This window comes from Trachurus japonicus, chromosome 19 (genome assembly GCF_045865225.1).
Source record: "Trachurus japonicus isolate A0001 chromosome 19, Traja_1.0".
Lineage (NCBI taxonomy): Eukaryota > Metazoa > Chordata > Actinopteri > Carangiformes > Carangidae > Trachurus > Trachurus japonicus.
In genome coordinates, this window is record NC_140925.1 from 1,250,360 (window position 1) to 1,264,864 (window position 14,505).

General features: G+C 42.9%; 1 protein-coding gene across 1 annotated transcript in view; it reads left to right on the top strand.

Moving 5' to 3' along the window:
• The window catches only part of LOC146967091 (uncharacterized), a 33,585-nt gene that overhangs the window by 11,999 nt on the left and 7,081 nt on the right, over nt 1-14,505 (top strand). The window contains exons 8-16 of the mRNA XM_085762169.1: nt 343-447; nt 3,309-3,422; nt 6,398-6,473; nt 8,452-8,507; nt 8,626-8,876; nt 10,735-11,019; nt 12,618-12,698; nt 12,792-12,853; nt 12,966-13,113. Of these exons, the coding sequence (XP_085618295.1) occupies nt 343-447; nt 3,309-3,422; nt 6,398-6,473; nt 8,452-8,507; nt 8,626-8,876; nt 10,735-11,019; nt 12,618-12,698; nt 12,792-12,853; nt 12,966-13,113 (1,178 nt within the window). The remainder of the gene's footprint in view (nt 1-342; nt 448-3,308; nt 3,423-6,397; nt 6,474-8,451; nt 8,508-8,625; nt 8,877-10,734; nt 11,020-12,617; nt 12,699-12,791; nt 12,854-12,965; nt 13,114-14,505) is intronic.

Consider the following 14,505-nt stretch of genomic DNA (forward strand, 5'->3'; position numbering starts at 1 on the left):
CCCCCCCCCCCAACAATTCCTCTCTTTTTTGGTCCTGACCCGTTTGCATCCCTGGGGATAAACGAGTCACTGTCTCCGGGTAGAAACTCAGATCTGCCCCCGAAAGTCTCCAGGGTCGGGATGTGACACCAAGAGAACGCCCCGAAATAAGCAGCATTTTAAAAACCTGCGTTATTTTAAAAAGAAAAGTGTAGTAGTAGTAGTAGTAGTAGTAGTAGTAGTAGTAGTAGTAAGATGTAACCACCTGCTGCTGTGTTGTGGTGGTTTGGTGCCGTAACTGGAGACAGATGTGAGACAGATGTTCACAGGTGTTTGTTGATGTGTGTGACCTTTGACCTTCAGGTCCAGACCGAGAGGCCTTCGTCTCCTCCTCCTCCTCCTCCTCCTCCTCCTCCTCACTGGCCTCCTCTGTGTTGATGCTGATGTGCAGCGTGACGCTTCTCACAGGTTCACTCACAACAGATCTCAGACCAGGGCTCGTATTCACAAAGATTCTTTATTGGAGAACTCCTAACTCGGCCTAAACATTCCTAAACATTCCCAGCAAGGAATCTCATCTCATCTCAGGTCGCGTTCACACCGGCCTTGTTTAGTCCAGTTGAACTGAACCTCGCAGCGTTGTTTCTCTCCTCGGTGCGGTTCGTTTGGCTCTCTCTCTGCTCTCATGTGAGCTCTAGAGCTGTTTGTTTCTGGTGTGAGCTCTATCCGCACCAGTAACAGGCAGCAAAACGTTTTACACATCATTTATTTCATGACTCGAGGAGATGCATGGATTCTGTTATGATGAGTCAGCGGTCACTGGTCTCGCTTGTATGGCCATAGAAAATAAGTTGTGGTAAAGGGACGCACATTAACTGTTTAACTGTTCGAATCCCGCGTCGGGCAGACCTTTCCTGCATCTCTCTGCCTCCCCCTTTCCTGTCTATCTATACTGTGGACTATCGAATAAAGGCAAAAAGCCAAAAAATATACTTAAAAAAAACAAAAAAAAAAACAGTGTAACTGTGGCTGGTTATTCATTCATTCATTCATTCATTCATTCATTTATTTATTTATTTATTTATTTATTTAATTCGCTCCTTATGTCATCAACTCATCGGGGCGTCGACACGTTTCCAAAGTTACACAGGAGGACTAAGGTCGGCTGATGCAGCGCAGTTCAGACGATGCTATGCTGCTTAAAGGGATAGTTCAACATTTTGGCAAATTGGCCCATTGCCATAATCCCTATAGTCATAGCAGTAGGTTCGTTACCTTTTATTTGTCGGTGCAAGCTGTTTTTAGAACGGAGGAGCGGAGCGGCAGGCTGCTCAGAGCTACGCTATGGAGGCTAAAGGAATTTCTTGGTTTCCCTCATCAAACTCATCAAATACAAAATCCCAAAACTCCAAAACGCTTTCATGGACAAGTTGTGACCTGCACAACCACCACGCTATGAGATAATAATGGAACGTTACGAAACGGAGCCGTTTTCGAGGTAAATACAGGGTAAATACAGAGTCTGCTTGCTGGAAAAACTGTCCCTGAACGCAACACGCATCAGCGGTTTTGCATGAATTTACGTCTAAAACAGCTTCGTCTCGTAACGTTCCGTCATTATTAGGGCTGCAGCTATCGAATATTTTAGTAATCGAGTACTCTACTGAAAATTACATCGATTAATCGAGTAATCGGATAAAACGTATTTTTGCTTGGTTAAAGAGCAATTATGAATACACAAGAGAAAATAACATATTTCACTCAATAATGAATGACCAATTGGTTTCCTTTTGTAGAATCAACTGTTTTTATTTCTTAAATTCACAAGCAAGTATTTTCTGGTCTTGAAACATTACTAAAGAGGCGACTGCTGCTAACATAAATAAGAATAAATAAAACACAAATAAAAATAAATTAAATTAAATTACTTTCAAGATATCAAAATAAATAAAATTAAATTACTTTCAAGATATCAAAAATGTTTTCTGTGGAGATGCTGCAACATGGAAGACGTGCTGCTGTGGTATGCAAGGGCCGTGTTACAACTAGAGTGCCTATAGAGAGACATTTTCTGTCGCCTTTTTCTCCCTCAGTCAAACACCCACGTCCGCCCCCCCGTTAAGGTTTCTACCTAATCAACGGTCTCACCGCAACAGATGGTTCACGTCATGATAACTTAAGTATTTTGGCCATTCAAACTTCCACAGTCCATAGTCCTTTTCTTTGTTTGATATTTCAAGAGACTTTGGTTAAGTAGCCTAACCATGGATAGCTCCTAGGCAGGATTGTTCTGCTGTGTTGTCGCCACTCGCCACCGTCCCCCCGTCATCGCGGCCATCGCCTCGCCGCCGCCGCCGCCCCCCTCCCCGCCGTCATCCGCGGCGAACGGCCGCGCGGGGGGGGGGGGCGTGCACGGTTACGTTCATAGGTTACGTTACGGCGCACGTTGTGCCACATTGAAAGTCCGTGCGGCCGCTTGAACTACAATTAAATTAACGATTCCTCGAGGCAGAAAAAAATCCTCGGACCATTTTTTGTAATCGAGGTACTCGAATTACTCGAGGAATCGTTTCAGCCCTAGTCATTATCTCATAGCGTGGTGAATGTGCAGCTCACAACTTGTCCACGACAGCCTTTTGGAGTTGTTGGATTGTGTATTTGATGAGTTTGATGAGGAAAACCAAGAAATTCCTTTAGCCTCCGTAGCGTAGCTCTGAGCAGCCTGCCGCTCTGCTCCGCCGTTCTAAAAACGGCTTACACCGACAATTAAAGGTAACGAACCTACTGCTATGACTATAGGGATTATGGTGATGGGCCAATTTGCCAAAATGTTGAACTATCCCTTTAAAAACGGGGCTGTCAGAGTTTCATTGAAGGGACATTGTGTAAGAATTCCTCCATCTAGCGTTGTGGTTGTATATCACAAGCAACTCAATCGTATTTTTCATGCTGCATTCACCTGAAATTGGGCAGACGGACGACAGCCGGCCAGCCGCTGCACGTAACGGCATAAACAAGTGGCCCGTCAGCACGAGGCAAAACAATACACGTGACAATATGTTGTCATGGCGATGTCGTATTGTTCACCTGACCCACGTTTTACCGGCTTTCTCTCGACTAAAAACCGAAATCGCATTGTCTGAACCGGACGACCTCGGGGGAAAAATCTCACATCGTCGCTAAGACCAACAACTGTTTAGTCTCATAAATCTTTGTGAATCCGAGCCCTGATCGTGTTGTTCTCACGTTGGAAGAGTTAGTTGAGTTGAGTCGAGGCGGCTGATGTCAGTGTTGCCGTGGTAACGCCCAGATGTGCGTCCTCCTCTCAGCCTCCTGCCTCTGTCAGCTGATCCAGAGAGCAGCCGCCGACCTCTGGCTCCTCACCAGGAAACTCTGTTCTCCTTCTTCTTCTCCTTCACGGAGCGCCGCCGGACGCTCTGCAGGTCAACGCCGCCTCGCCGCCGTTAGCGTCTTACTTTAAGAAAGTCTCTTCGGTAAAACACTTTACTTGAATAGGTATTCATCAGATTGACATAACACTGTCATAACCATCAATGAATACTTCTGACAGCTGTGGTTAAGTGTCATTCGGTAAGTTATGTCACTTTTGATGCAAAGTTGACATTGTTTGAGATGTTTTTGTTATGAGACAGGGTTTCCGCGGGTCATTAAAAAGCATTAAAAGTCATTAAATATATTTTGCTAAAATTAAGGCCTTAAATGGCATTAAAAGGAATTAAATTTGATTCTCAAAGGCATTAAAAAATTGATTGATTCATACAGTGAGATTTTGATATCATTACATCCCTATAAAGCACAAAGAGCAGAAAAATAGGGGGATTATACAGTTAATCTACAGTAAAATTAAATGTGGGTGAAGAAATGGAGAATTTTCTAAATTAATATTTTTAGGTGGTGGCAGGCTACTGTTGACTTTTTTTTTTAATCGCTAGCGGCAAAAATCGGAATCGGCAGGTCAGGCTTTTTAAAAATCTGTGATCGACCAGAAAATTGCAGTCGGTGCACGATAAACATGCAGAACCAAGTAATTGGGTGTGTGTATGTGTATATAGGTAAGTGTATGTACGCACACGTATAGTATTTGCAGTCACGGGCATTAAAAATGTTTGAAATGGCATTAAAAAGCATTAAATTAGATTTGCTGGTACCTGCAGAAACCCTGTGAGAACTTGACATAATTGTTTAAAGTTTGGCCATTAGGTCTGCTATGACAGTTTAAACAGGGTATCCGCGGGGTCTTGAAAAGTATTGAAAGGTGATAAATCAATTTTGGGAAAATTAAGACCCTTAAACCAGCACTAAGTAACTTTTCAACCTTCATAAAATATTTTCATAACTTTTGTGATGATACATCGACTTACAACAAGTTGAATGACACCTCTGTCGTGGTCTGAGGGGGTCTGTATCATTATGGTCTGTATGGCCTTCACTGGCACTAAGCAGCTTTGAGGAGCATGGTAGGAACCCTGCTCTCACTTTACTTTCACTTTCACTTTTGCGAGTCACAACAAGGAGGGAACAGGCAAAACGGCACTTTAGCAATGGATTATGTTTGTGTTTTCACTTTGAAATGATCCACTGGAAACAGAAACTTAGTTTTGATGTCTTCTGTTAATTTTAATGCAGGATATTTACAGGGCTTCACGCTAGTGCTCATGGGAAATGGAGTCTTCCTTCAGGCAAAACACTACCGCTTTGGTCCACAGGCGCCGCCAAACTCAACCAAAACTGAAAGTTCTTTAGTACTGCTTTAAAAAGTATTAAAAAGTCTTTTCACGACTTTATAAAGTCTTAAATTTTGAAGGTATCTTTTTCCTGAATTAGCTGTCCAAGTTTGAGTCCTAGAAAACATTGTGAAAGTGTGTGAATGTATTAATTTTATTAAAAAACAAAGCGCACTCGGGCGGAAATTCAGAGGCACAAAGTACGCTCTGGCGCTCCCAGTGCATATTACAAACGCACCATATGTCACAAGGCGCCCCCAGCCTGTATTGAATTCTGTTGTATCATAGTGCTTCATAGTCTTTATCACAAACTAAATGGTTACAGCTTGAAGTGGCGGTGAGGTGTTGAAAAATATTGAGAAGGTCTTGAAAAAGTCTTAAAAAGGTTTTAGAATTAACTTCAAGATTCCTGTATTTACCCTGTTAAATTGTCTTTATGTCAAGTTGTCAGAACAAAAACATCTCAAACAATGTCAACTTTGCATCAAAAGTGACATAACTTACCGAATGACACTAACGACAGCTGTCAGAAGTATTCATTGATGTTTATGACAGCTGTTATGTCAATCTGATGAATACCTATTACAGTAAAGTGGTAGCATCTCTTCTTTAGTCCCCCCCCCCTCGTTGCTTCTGTCCTGAGCTGCAGCTCGTTGGTGTCGGAGCTTCATGTGTTTGCTGCTTCTCGGTGTGGAGAGCGGGTTCAGCTGCTTCCTCTTGACGTGACCTCTGCATGTTGTTGTTGTTCAGGGTTCCCACGCATCCTGGAAAACCTGGAAAATGGTTGACCAATTTTCCAGTCATGGGAAAAAACACATGGAAAATGAGAAAATAAGTCAAATGTCCTGGAAAATGATTGATCACATGGTGACATCAGCTCCCAGAGCTCAGACCCCACTAACACTGCAAAATCTCAAAATCTTTCCAAGAATATTTGTCTCATTTCTAGTCAAAACTAATCTCTTCCCACTTAAAATAAGACTCATCACCTAAAAATTAACTTGTTTTTAGATCATTTTCATTAGTTTCAAACAAACTTTTCCTTCAAATAAGTAGAAAAATCTGCCAGTGAAAGCAGGTTTTTTTGTGCTTGTAATAAGAAAGAGAAACTTGCTCCACTATCAGATTTTTCTGCTTATTTCAAGTGAAAATCAGCTTGAAAGAAGTAAAAAGTGTCTAAAAACAAGCTGCTTCTTAATGTGATGAGTCTTATTTTAAGTATAATGAGATTTGTTTTGACTAAAAATGAGATTTTGACTAGAAATGAGACAAATATTCTTGGTAAGATTTTGTAGTGAAGGAAAACTATGCTGCTGAGTGACAGACGGAGGAGCAGCTCAGAGCTGCAGTGGCCTGGTTTAAACACTAAAACTACATGTTTCTGTGTTGTTCTATGGTAAATTAACTCATCTATGAAATAATCTCTGACATGCTGAGACATTATGACTAAAGAGCCTCAGACTGAACATCTTTAAATCAGACTTCTGGGGCTGAGAGAGGAAGAAACAGAGAAACAAACTGGTTCAATGAACAAAGTAAACCACATTCTGCTCAGAGTCAAGAAACAGAAAATGTAAAACTCACGACCCAACGTCTGGATCAGGTGTGGGCAGTTACCATGACAACATCAGTGGGCGTGTCCTGAGAGAGTGTGTGTGTGTGTGTGTGTGCAGGTAAAGCAGCAGGTGAGCTGTCCAGGTGGCTTGGCAGACGATGGCGTCACATGACCAGCAGCTTCCTCCAGACTCGGTACGTTTTGATTTGTTTGCTTTTATTATTATTTTTATTTTATTTATTTATTATTTTTTATTATTTATTTAATTAATGTCCCGTCACTGCGGTAACCTGCGTGTGTGTGTGTGTGTGTGTGTGTGGGCCAATACGGTGCTGATACTCAACCACACACACAAAAAAGTCCAAAAACAGGTACCGTTGTTATTTAAGTTATTTTGTCTATATATATTAAAAAAAAGGAAAAAGAATAGTTGAAATTCTGAAGTTTGAATATTTATTTCTCAACTACATCAGGCTTTAAGAGTATTTTACGTTTTAGGGATGGGAAATGATTTTCGAATAATTGAATAGTCATTAAATGAAAAAAAAAAATCTAATAGTTTATGAGACAATCGTCTAAATTTTCCTTTTTATTGAGGCAGAAGGAGAAACATGGAGAGACTCTACAACCATCAGGAAGTTCTGTGTGAAATAAAACAAGTAAAACTCAGGAGCAGCACAAACTCTGCAGGGTGCCGACTGAAGAGAAGCTACTGGAGAATATTCACGTATTGATTCTCCGGTAGCGATTCTCATAACGATCTGTGATTTCATTTGTAAAGGACGGACGACTGTTTTTCAGTCGCTGATTTAAAACGGTAACGCTTCTTTATTCAAATGACGAGAGAGAGAAGAGAAGAGAGTAAGGGGTTAGAGGACGTGAATATTCCAAGAGTACCCGTATGCAGGGACCAGAGCGCCATTAGCTCAGCTGATCCAGACTGGAAGTCACGACCGGAAGTTGCTCTTCTTCGTGTATATCATTTCTTTGTAGAAAAATGGTCCATGATAAAATATTGTTTTCCAGCAGATATCTTAGTTACAACATGATTGAGCTAACTAAATATGTTTTTGCATGGATCGTTTATTAAAAAACGCTGCTAACGGCTAACGGCTAACAACTACCAGTTGCCCAGCCGCGCCGCTCCTGCTGACAGCAGACCAGGAGAGAGAGAGAGAGAGAGAGAGAGAAAAAAGAAATGAAATGTCTTTGGTGGGTGCTTTGGTTGGGTTTAGGCAATGAAGAAAGGAGTTGGTTAAGTTTAGTAAAAAGAGCAGTAGAGGCGAGACAGGCCAGAGAGATAATATACACGAAGAAAAGCAACTTCCAGTCGTGACTTCCGGTATGGATGAGCTGAGCTAATGGCGGCGCCCTCGTCCCTGCACACAGGTCCCTCTCCAATGTTGGGTAGCTTTATTTATTTTTTGTTTTGTTTTGTTTTTGTTTGTTTGTTTTTTTCTCTGCTATTTAAAAAGGTATTTACTACAATATATTTAAATACTGGTAACCTTATTGGTTCCGTTTTGTTGTTGATTGTTTGTTTGTTTGTTTGTTTGTTTGTTTTTTCCTCTGGTTTAGTTTAGTTTAGTTTGTTCCTACGCAAGTATGGAAAAGTATGGAATTTGATTTCATACATTTCCAGGTCTGTAAAAGTATGGAAAATAGAAGCTATTGTATGGAAATATATTTATTTTATTAATCTTATCTGGGTTTGGTCTCATCTGAAGTTATTTGGGTTGTTAATTATTTTGTATCTAGCTACGATCTCCTGGAAATGATTTGGTTGCATAATAGCAGACACATTCAGAATAATGAAAACAAATGACACATTGCATGTTTTTTTTAATATTATGCACATCTATCTATTTACTTAAATATCACAAATTATTAGATTTTTTTTACCGAGAAGTCTGGAAATTAGGGTCTGGAAAAAGTCGCCCTTGTCCCTGCACACAGGTCCCTCTCGAATATTCACATCAGACAGACTGTATCAACTCTCACTGACGCACGCGACATGAAAGTGCGTTCAGGTACCGACACGTGGAACCGTTTGACTTCACGTGAATCGATACTCTGTCATTCTGTCATTCGGTCGTTACTGATGATAAAAGTACTCTGAGTTTGCTCTGACGCAGCTGCAGGTCCAAACCAACGACTTGTGTTCTCCTGCAGGTTCCCTGTGAAGCTGCTCCTGCTGCTCCTGGTTCTCCTCCCTCTGCTCCTCCTCGGTGAGTCTCCTCCGTTCCTTCTCTCCGTCTTCTCTCCGTCTTCTCTCCGTCCGTCCTCTACCTGAAGGTTTCATCATGTTGTCTCTCCTCTCTCCTCTCTCCTCTCTCCTCTCCACAGGCCTGTGTTGGTTCGCTCCAGATGTTTTTCCCTCCGTCCTTCCAGCTGTCAACGTCACCGACCCTGATACCGACACCGACAGCTTCACATCCTCACCGAGCCAATCAGAGGGCAGTGAGGAGGTGGAGCAGGAGGAGGAGGAGGCGCTGAGGGAGGTGCAGCTGTACGAGGAGCCGCTGGACAGACGACGTCCTGCAGCAGCAGAGACGACGGAGGAGGAGGAGGAGGAGGAGGAGGAGGAGGAGGAGGAGGTAGAGACAAGACGGACAGAGACTCGGTTCACTCCAACTCCAGCTCAGTTTCTAGTTTCATTTACACAATAGAAATGTACAAGCATCAGAAAGCTATAGACATAAACAACATGGATACATAATATGGATTACATTACAGATAATGACATTAAAGGTTAAGACATAAGATGTTTCTTCAATAACTTTCTGAAGGATGTTCACATGCAACAGGAAAATATAAACACGTCGTCCTCCTCTTCAACACTAGGTGGCGATTTGCATCGTTTCAGCAGGTTAAAGGTCGTTTCACACCAACCGTGAATGTTACGCAGCCAAAATGAGTTTCTACAATTGTATAAATATCTATTTTTTTTATAAAGAAGCTTTTTATGGAGCTAATTGATTCCCTCATTCTGGGAACGATGCACTCTGGTGTGGGCGGAGTTGTGTTTTGTTGAATTTCTTCTTTTTTAGAGTGAGGTTAGTTTTTCTGAGCTTTCACCCGGCGAATAAACGCATCAACCAATCAAGATCCCTCACCCAGGATGGACAGATGTGCAATAGATGTTGTTACAGACAAGAAAACAGTTTATAACAGAGAATGTGAGAAACATGGAAATGTTAACAACAGCTGAAGGAGGAAGCTTCTGGTAGGCAAGGGAGGCAGGGAGAGCAGACCAGCTTAAAGGATAATTTCCGTTTTTTACAACCTGGACCTTATTTCTAGCATAAAATACTATCATTTACTCACCCAGATAACTTTGGTGTCATTTGGAGTCGTTTTGACGAAATTAGCCCCGGTGGAGCGGCGCGTATATCCGTATAATGCGAGAACACAGGGCCACGCAATGCAGCCTCTAAATAACACATTATCCGCCGCAAAACTCGTTTATTTCGCCAATATTTAGTTGTGATACACTAGTGCTATTCCCCTCTGAGTCCGTGGTGGCATGTTATCAACATCCGGGGTCTGTAGGTTGACCTACTGACCTCGATCTGGATGATGTCATCTCCGACCGCTGCCCGGCTCATTCTGATAATAATCATTCTGCTTCGGCATTCAGGTCCATTTATCTCAACTAGCCGGAGCTTTAGTGAGTCCAGGTTGAGGAGAGGAAGCCTGTGGAAGCTGAACTTCATCCAGCTGCTCATTTTGTTCTGACAAGTCAGAAACATGCAGAAACCACCATTAGCGGTAGCAAGTTAGCCGCGCCGGGCAGCGGTCGGAGATGACATCATCCAGATAAGAGGTTAGTAGTCAACCTACAGGCGCAGCATGTTGATAACATGCCACCACGGGCTCAGAGGGGAATAGCACTAGTGTATCATAACAAAATATTGGTGAAATAAATGAGTTTTGCGGCGGATAATGTGTTATTTAGAGGCTGCATTGCGCTGCCCCGTGCTCTCGCATTATACAGATATACGCGCCGCTCCACTGGGGCTAATTTCGTCAAAACAACTCCAAATGACACCAAAGTTATCTGGGTGAGTAAAATGATCGTATTTTATGCTAGAAATAAGGTCCAGGTTGTAAAAAACGGAAATTATCCTTTAAAGACCCCCTCCTATGAAAATCGTGTTTTTCGTGCTTTTCACATGTTCCTGTGGCATTTTTCTTGTGTTAGAGGACATATCAGCAGAAAAGGAAGTGCAAAATTGCACTTGTTGCGTTGGTTCGTTGCGTTATCTGGGTGTTTTTAGTCGTATCTGTTTCCACTTGGCTGCGGTTTATCTCCGTCTGACATATCGCGTCTCCAAACAGCTGGAGATCGGAGATCACAGAACTACGTTACATAGTTCTGTGTAACATGTAAACGACTTGTTTTCCTGTCAGGCTGCTCGCTCTGTGAAGGAGGAGCAGCAGGAGGAGCAGGAGGAGTCGTCGTCGTCCCGGCTGGTCCGTGTGGAGCGGCGGCTGGCGGCGCTGTGGGAGCGGGTGGACGGTGGCGGACAGCGAGCGGAGCAGAGACACAGAGAGGTTCTGCTGCTCTACGGCGAGCTGCAGCAGCAGAGCAGCAGGGGGCCGAGCCAAGAGGAGGAGGAGGAGGAGCAGGAGGAGGTGAAGGAGGAGGTGATGGAGGAGTGGCTGAAGGGACAGGTGGACCGACACCTGGATCAGCTCAGGACACGACTGGAGCAGGACCGACACCAGAGGGAGCAGGTTAGTGATTTTAATACTTTATTTATGTTTCATTACTAGGGGTGTGACGATACACTCATCTCACGAGAACGAGACGAGACGAGATTTTAAAGGTACAGTATGTAAGAAATCCAAAGCAACTGGCTGTAAAATCCTCCTAATATGTCACAGAGACTCAGGAATAATGTTCATATAACATGATGAACTCACCAACAACAATAGCACAGCCAGAGTATTAAAAATCATTTTTTTGCAGACTGCAAATCATGTTTATGTTTTGAATTTACGTGTTGGCATGTTGCGCCACCTAGCGCTCGCTTCCACTGAGCTGCTGCTACGACTGGGAGAAAAAACCAGATCACTGTGTTTTGAATTTGACTGCAGTAGCCGTTTTTGGCCACATTCTTACATATGCAGACCTGCCAACCTGTACGCATTTTGCGTAGCAGGTACGCAATTTGACATCAAAATACGCTGGTACGCTCCGCCTCATTAAACTACTCAAAAAGCTGCAGACATCTGTGAGTGCTGTTGGAAATGTGCACGTGCAATACTCATGTCTGACAACACGATGCAGCAGTGTAGTGGTGCAGTTTCAACCGATCATCATAGAGTAGCGGAGAATAACGAGTCTGCCGAACCCACAGCGCTGGCCCGCTCTCTCCTGTCTGTCCAGTACTCATAAAAACATGTCAAGGTTGGCAGGTCTGCATATGGCACCTTTAAGAAAACTACAATGACTAAATATCTGACTGGACCAACAGACTTTTATTTAACCGAGTTGCACATGCATTTTGAAATGTTTTATTACAACTCTTTACATGCATGATGTAAGCATGAGCTTTTAATAAACTTCTTCTTCCACAAATTGAAACTAAAACTAATAATTTACCAAAGTTGAGTTAAAATAAATTGAATTAAATATTCCTTTCTTTTTTTCAAGTACAAACAATATTATGTGCAGTGTTTCCTTTAGGATTTTTTTTAAGTAGTGGCAACGACCCCCGACCCCCGACCCCCCCCCCTCCCAGTGCCATTTCACTACTCAGATACTCGGAAAAGAGAGAGAGGTTATTGATTATTGATGATTTAAAAATGGATTACTGATTAATTGCAATGATTGTATGGATGATTATGAGTCTATTATTAGTGTGACTGCTGAAGCATAATTCTGCAACAGCGTTCAGTTGCTGCAACAGCGTTCAGTTGCTATCAGCAGTCACACCATTTCCATTCTTGGAAATGCTTTTTCTAGTTATTATTATTATTTGTCCAAAGCTGCATCTTTGTTCTGTAGGAAAAAACTCAAATTATGGACATTTATTTGCAAGAGTGGACATTTATTTTATTCATTTACTTTTTGACTGTGAAAGACTGAATCTAAAACAAACAAAATAAAATAGAAAATGCATTTAAAAATAATAATAATTTGGACGTTACACCTAAACTACACAAATGTAAGGTGCAGTGAAGAGTGAGAGTCAACACGAGGTAATTCAGCAGCTGACTGTTTTTTAATGGTGCAATAAGTTTGTAGTGTGTTTTGTTTTACTGTTGGTGTCAAATGGAAAAATGTAATCGATAATGGTTAATAATGGATAATCGGTTGGTGTCACCAGGACCAGCTGCAGCAGCAGAGCCAGTCGTCTCGGCTGCAGCGGTTGGAGCAGCAGCTTCAGTCGCTCTCGGAGCAGATGGAGGTGAGAAGAAGCTCCGCCCACACAGCAGGAAACTCTTCTTCGTGTCTTCATGTTTTACAGTTTAATAAAGTTTTGATGTGTTTGAATCTCCAGCAGCTGCAGCGGAGACAGGAAGAGGAAGCTGCTTCACCTGCGACGCTCCCGGCCGCCGTCAGGTGAGCTGCACCGGACCGTCTCAGCTGTGGACACGAGGTCAAACTCTGAGGCTGTTGCTAATGTCTCTTCTTCCTCCTCTTCCTCCTCCTCCTCCTCCTCCTCCTCCTGCAGCGTGGCAGTGGACCAGCAATCCCATGATGCTTTGCTGGCGGACGTGGGCCGGTTGGAGGCGTCTCTGGGCGAGCTGCGGCGGGAGCTGCAGAGTCTGTCCAGGCTGGAGGACGAGAGCTGTGGACGAGCGGAGCGGCTGCAGCAGACGGTGAGAGACAGAGGCTGTCTTTACACTGCACGGTTCAAGTGGCCCAATTCAGATTTTTTCCTCTCAAGTGGCTCAGATCGGATCTGTAACATGAACGTGTAAACGGGACAAATGCGCATTGAATCGGATGTTGTCAGATCAGATTCAGGCCCCCGTTATATGTGGAAATAAATCACATACAAATCGGATATCTGCCAATGCGTCTGCAGTCTAAACAGACTGATCGGATCTTTCCTGGAAAGCGTGTCATACGTCATCAATGATCATATTAATTCACGTGCTCACGCGTCTCGCTGAACCTCTGTAGCCTGTGATTGACACGTGGGGCTGACCTGGACTATTGACCTGGACTACCGTGGCCAGCTGTGGCCAGCTGTAGTCACTGTCACAGGCTTGTTTCATTTTTGTGGTGTCCGTCTGTTTTCCCCCTCACTAGTTCTTGTTTTCATATAGGCTACAGACAGTAACATTCATTTCTATGCGGATCGATACGAGGGCAAGCGAGGGAATGTGAAAAAAGAGAGCGCGCAAGATAAACACCAGATTTCATGTTTTCCTACCGGCAAAAACTGAACCGAGCCGATAAGAAATCAAGACAGGAAAAACAAACAATGTATACAGATGTGTGAGGCTGTCCCCGTCCTCACTACGTGAGCGACAGAGGATCAAACGGTGGCACAACGTCACCATCGCTGTCAGCTGCTCATCTCACAGCAGCTCCGCTCCACGCAGCCACTTCACTAACGTTATTTTGTAACGTTCACTTTGTAGTGACGTGTTGGACATAAACTCTGAACACCAGACTCACCTTTGTTTAAAAATATTATTATATTATTACATGACAATCTCCTGAAATCACTAGTTTATTTCCGGCGGGTTGTTTCATGCAGCACAGCAGGTGTAAATGCAGATATCAGATCTGGGTCACTTCTGATAGAACATGTAAATAGACAGTCAGAAAAATCGGATATAGGCAACAAATCAGAATTGGGCATCAAGGCCTGCAGTGTAAAGACAGCCTTAGAGAGAAGACGACGCTTCTCTTTTTTTATTATTTACTTTTTATTTCTTTTCTTTTAGTAGCAAACACATATGTGGCGGCTGGGCACAAAACATGCAACGTGACATGACATGACATAAGATGTTATGGAGAGAATTACATTCAAACTAAGGAACCAAACTGATATTTTTAAAGGGATAGTTCAACATTTTGTCAAACTGGCCCATTGCCATAACCCCTATAGTCATAGCAGTAGGTTTGTTACCTTTAATTGTCGGTGCAAGCTGTTTTTAGAACGGTGGAGCAGAGCCGTGAGCTGCTCAGAGCTACGCTACGGAGGCTCATTATGGGATTTCTTGGTTTCCCTCATCATCAAACTCATCAAATACACA